At 54.6% G+C, this 4,970-nt stretch overlaps 1 protein-coding gene across 3 annotated transcripts in view; it reads left to right on the plus strand.

Annotated features, from left to right (window-relative positions):
- Positions 1-8: 8 nt before the first annotated feature.
- The window catches only part of TBCD (tubulin folding cofactor D), a 131,187-nt gene continuing 126,225 nt past the window's right edge, over positions 9-4,970 (plus strand). For 2 of the 3 annotated variants that reach the window (XM_019661871.1, XM_019661872.1), the window contains exons 1-4: positions 9-386; positions 1,768-1,818; positions 3,504-3,601; positions 4,585-4,686. In XM_019661871.1, coding sequence (XP_019517416.1) covers positions 203-386; positions 1,768-1,818; positions 3,504-3,601; positions 4,585-4,686 — 435 coding nt within the window. In that variant the 5' untranslated portion in view covers positions 9-202. The remainder of the gene's footprint in view (positions 387-1,767; positions 1,819-3,503; positions 3,602-4,584; positions 4,687-4,970) is intronic. The other variant, XM_019661873.1, reaches the window with a different exon arrangement.

Below are 4,970 nucleotides of genomic sequence, written 5' to 3' on the forward strand. Positions count from 1 at the left end.
GGCCCCGCCCCTCCCCCGCCCCGCCTGAGCTCGGCCCGCCTCCGCACGCATTCTTTTGGCGCCCGGCGCGCTCCGTAGCTGCGCTCGAGTTCGGAGGTCGCGGGGCGGGTCTGCGTCGGCTGCCGCTGCCGCTACCGCTACCTCAGCCGCGGTCCGCGTCCTGCATCCCGGTGTTCGGCGAGGCGCGGTCGGAGCGCAGAGCATGGCCGTGGGCGAGGAGCTCGCGGCGGACGCGCCGGAGGACGGGCCGGAGGACGGAGCGCTGGCTTGCGGCGGCGCCCTCGAGTCGTTCGGCGACAGCGCGGAGACGCGGGCGCTGCTCGGCCGCCTGCGGGCGCTGCTTGGGGACCGCGCGGCCCGGGAGGGCGCCCTGGAGCGGTTCCGAGGTGCGTGTGCGCGCGGGCCCGAGGCGGGAGGCGGCGGGCCGCGCCCGACAGGTGCCCCGCGTGGGTGCTGCGGGCCGGGACCTGCCTCCTTCCCGCGGCGGCGCCCCTGCGAGCCCGTGTTGTGCGAGGGCGGTGGGCGCCTCCCCGCGCCGGTCTCTGTGGACCTGCGCGGGCTTCACGGCCACGGCTGCCACGCCGCCCCGAGACCGCGGTGTGGATGGCGAGGAGGCGCGAGCAGAGCCCCGCGTGCGGCGGGAGCCCGCAGCCCCGAGCCTGACTGGAGGCGGCCAGCGGGCGCGGGGCCTGGGCGGCGTCCCGTCCTGTTGCCGAGGGGCCTCAGACCTGAGGCCGGGGAGACGGACGGGGCTGTTCCGGCAGAAGCTGCGGGGCGGGCGGGGCGGGCGTGGCCCTGGTGGCGGGCCGGCTGCTCGGGGCGACTGTCGCCTGAAGCGAGCGCGGAGTTGGAAGCACGCTGGGGAAGGCGGCCGGCGGCTCGGTGGCCGCAGCGGTCAGCCGGCGGGGACCCCCGCGCCCCTCCCTTCGCCCCTCCGGCCGCTGTAATCTAGCTCGGGCATCTCGGACGCCTCTCCTGGTCCCAGCGGAAGCAGCAGACGGCCGGCCGTGCCCTGGGGCCTCGCCTGGAGCGCGCGCCGCGGGCAGTGCCGCCCGGTGGCGAAGGGCCCTTGGTGTCGCGTCTCCCAGTTCGCAGTTATCCTTTCGGATAATTAACAAGCGATTCCTTAGGGCCCAGCAGTTAGCGCGCAGGGTTTTCTGATTCAGTAAAACCACCTCTGTGGGTCTTTTTAGCTAAAGAATTTCTGCGTGACTTTGTCTTCCCCGGTTTGCGACGGCGGCCCTCTGACTGGGTGCGGGGCCCTGCCCTGCACGTGGGCCGGCGGCCCGATGGCTCCGAGCCTGCCTCTGGCCGTCAGCTGGGGCAGCGCCGACACGCGTGTGCGCGGAGCTGCCTGGAGGGTGCGGTGGGCGCTGGCCCTGGGCGCGGGCACGTGAGGACCGCCGCCTGAGCCGCTCCGGCCGCTGGGAGGCTGCCTGGGGTTGAGGAGGTCGGGCCGCGGCGGTGGGCCGGGCTCGTTGCTTGGGTGTCAGAGGAGAATTAAAGGAGTGAAGGTGCGTGTGTGTTTAGCGAAGGGCATCACTTGGTTGTGAACAGGAGAGTGAGGGAAGGGAGAGGGAGGAAGTGCTCAGGGGAGGAGGGAGAAGAGGACCAGGAGAAAGGTGAGCGGAGAGCACCAGGTGCGAGGCCAGGGCGTGGTGGACCTGGAGCTGCCCCTGGAAGTCAGTGCAGGAAAATGCGGGGGCTTGCAGCTCACCGGCATGTGTGCCTCCGTGGTGTTAATTGTCACGCTCTTTTTCTTTTCAGTAATAATGGACAAATACCAGGAGCAGCCTCACCTGTTGGACCCCCACCTTGGTAAGAGCAGCAGCTGATGATTTTGATTTTAGTCGTTCAGTTACAGATGATCACAGAGGCCTTAGTGTGTGGTGCTAGTGTGTGTGTGCGTGTGTGCATGTGTGTGTGTATGGTGCTAGGATGTGCGTGCATGTGTGCATATGTATGGTGCATGCGTTTGTGGTGCATGTATGTGCATAGTCATGTGCATGTATGGCACATGTGCGTACGGTGCTAGGATCTGTATGCATGTGTATGGTGCATGTATGTGCATGATGCATGCATGTGTGTGTATAGTTGTGTACGTGTGTGTACATGTGTGTATGGTGCTAGGATGTGCGTGCATGTGTATGGTGCCTGTGTGTGTATGGTGCATGCATGCACATGTATGTGTATAGTGTGTGTGGTACATGTGTGTACGGTGCTAGGATGTGCGTGCATGTTTGCATTTGCATGGTGCATGTGTGTGTGTATGGTGCGCACACGCTCGTATGTGTATGGTGCGTGCGTGTATGGTGTTAGTGTGTGCATGCATGTGTGCGTGTGCGTGTTGGCAGAGGGTGTCAGGATGAAGTGCCCGGGTCTTGTTAGCCCGGCCGGCTGGTCAGTTTAGTGGACCTGTGACAGTGGGGTGAGGTCCAGCTGTCCCTGCAGGCTATGGGCAGGTGTGTTCGAGCTGCATTCTTCCCACTGCAGTTTAACACAACACATGTTTTGGTCGTCATGTATGTTTTAGTGTGAGCTCTGCAGTTGGGTTGATGGCGTGTGCATGCCGGCCCTGTGTGAGCTTTGGGTGGGTGAGGCCTTTGCCTCAGTGCTCACTGACATTTCTCACCCAGCCTGTGGACTATCCCTGTGCACGTGACGATTGGACCAAAGACTTGAGGGGGCCTCTGCTTAGCTTCTCCCCTTTGGTACTCTACCCTGCAAATCTCAGGCTCCTTGAACCTCAGTCTCTGCTTTGCCTGAGTCACACATTCCTGCACTGACTAATAAAAATTATTTCCTGGTGGTCAACCTGGGCAGCTGTAGGTCCCAGTTGGTTTGTTACCACACATTGCCTGTGGTTCCACTGTCTGGAAATACATTTGTCATATATTTGTCCAGTTTTCTAGTTGTTGTGGGTAGGGCAGTTCATATCAGTCTTTCCTCTATACTAGCAAATTCTTTCTTTTGGTCTTTCTGCATTGGTTAGTTCCAGATCATGCTAAATCATGGTAGTTGTGGCAGGTATCTTCTGTAAAGCATGGTATTAGATATTGATTTAAAATAGAATATTTTGCAAAAATAAGACATTTTCCCTGCCCGTTGAAAGCAGGAATGAATGTCGTATTAATTCTAATGCCCATTTAGAAACTGTTCAGATGAAAATGGTTTTTCCTTTTGCTCTATTGATACTGGGATTACATAGGTTTACTAATAAAATTAAACCATTCATACATTTCTATCCCTTTATTTTTATTTTATTTATTTTTTTTTTAGCTGAGCCATCCCGCCACCTGTTGGCAGCTCACGGCTGCTCAGCTCAGGCTGACTCGAACCACTGTTGCTCAGAGCTCAAACTCTTGAGCGAGCTCTTAACCAACTGAGCCACTCAGCCGGCCCCCATTCATACATTTCTAAATAAATGTTTGTTTCTTTTGCATTTTGTTGTACTATCTTATTGATGTTTAATTTTATGGTAAATGTTTTGTCTTTTTCCCTAGAATGGATGATGAACTTGTTGTTGGGCATAGTGCAAGACCAGACCTCTCCAGCTGAGCTCGTGCATCTGGCTTTTAAGTTTCTTTACATCATCACCAAGGTAACAGTTACTCATCAGTTTATAGTTGACAGAACCTCTCAATATATTTGGTCCAGAAATTACCTTCCAAAATGTTGTTTCTTGTGAAGGAAGGTTCACACGCATAAGTTGTGGCTTTTTTCTCTTTGTACCATATTTTGGGGATCAGATATTAGTAATCCAGGTGGTCAGGCTGCAACAATGTGCAGGATATTTAGCGTATGCATTTGAATAGATCGAGTACTACCCAGCTAGAAAGGAAGAGAGAGGCAGACACTCGACTAACTTGGAAAAGCTTTTGACAAGGAAATGGAAGTGCTCTTCCAACAAGGGTGCAGGTGAGTGTCCTGGGGATGTTGTTATAATGGAGACTGTCAGGATGTCTGGGGTGGGGCCTGATACTCTGCATTCTTGCAAGCACGCAGCTGATGCCCATGTGCTGGCCTGCACTTACTGGAGGTGGCGGCTTTGACCATGGGAGTGACTCAGAGCCTCTCGGTAGGTTGTGGTTCTGCAGGCTACACGTTGCTGTCATGCCTACTGTGTGGTGGAAAGAGGCCCTAGGCTAATGGGAGCACGCCAGGGTGCCATGGGCACGCTTCTCTGCAGCTCGATTGGTCCCTTTCCAGAGGTGTTGGCCACTGCATTTTGTGGAAGCCGTAATGAATCTGGGGACCTCGAGGCTCTCTAGGACGTACCCTTCATAAGTGTCAGAGAGCAATCATAGAGACAAGGTTGAAGCCAAACTTTTCAGTTTGTAACATACCTGTGTCTGATAAACCGCATGGAAGATTTATCGTCAGTTTGGGGCAGAACATGTGTTTATGAAACGACCTCAGCAGAGAGAGTCTTCCTGTTGCTTGTCTTACTAAATCTTGTCACAGAGAGAGTTCTCTGGGTCATTGGGTGGCCTATGTGGTGATTTTTCAAGAGGGAAAAGATAATCTCGTTACTTTCTGTGTTTCTAATTATATAGTAATTCAGTGTTTTTTTCTGTTTGGCAGGTTCGAGGATATAAAACATTTCTTCGTTTGTTTCCTCATGAAGTCGCCGATGTTCAGCCTGTCTTAGACATGTTCGCACATCAGAACCCGAGAGACCACGAGGTGAGTGCCCGTCTTCCTCCTCTCCGTTCTCAGCCACCTTGTCTCTGCCTTCTCCCTGTGTTCCTCCATTCCTGCACCAGCGACTTCACCTTCCATTTCTTTCAGTTTTATCTTATTACACCATTTGTATCACTCATTTCCTTTAGTCTTTTGGCTTTTTTTTTGTTACGTGTTTATTTTTCTGTGACATACGTCCTTTATAAAGGAAAGAGTATGCTTACCTAGTGTGGTGATAATTATGTCACCATTCAAGTTTTTTTTTAAAGATTTTTTTTTTTTTTTTT

This window comes from Hipposideros armiger, unplaced genomic scaffold (genome assembly GCF_001890085.2).
Source record: "Hipposideros armiger isolate ML-2016 unplaced genomic scaffold, ASM189008v1 scaffold_362, whole genome shotgun sequence".
Lineage (NCBI taxonomy): Eukaryota > Metazoa > Chordata > Mammalia > Chiroptera > Hipposideridae > Hipposideros > Hipposideros armiger.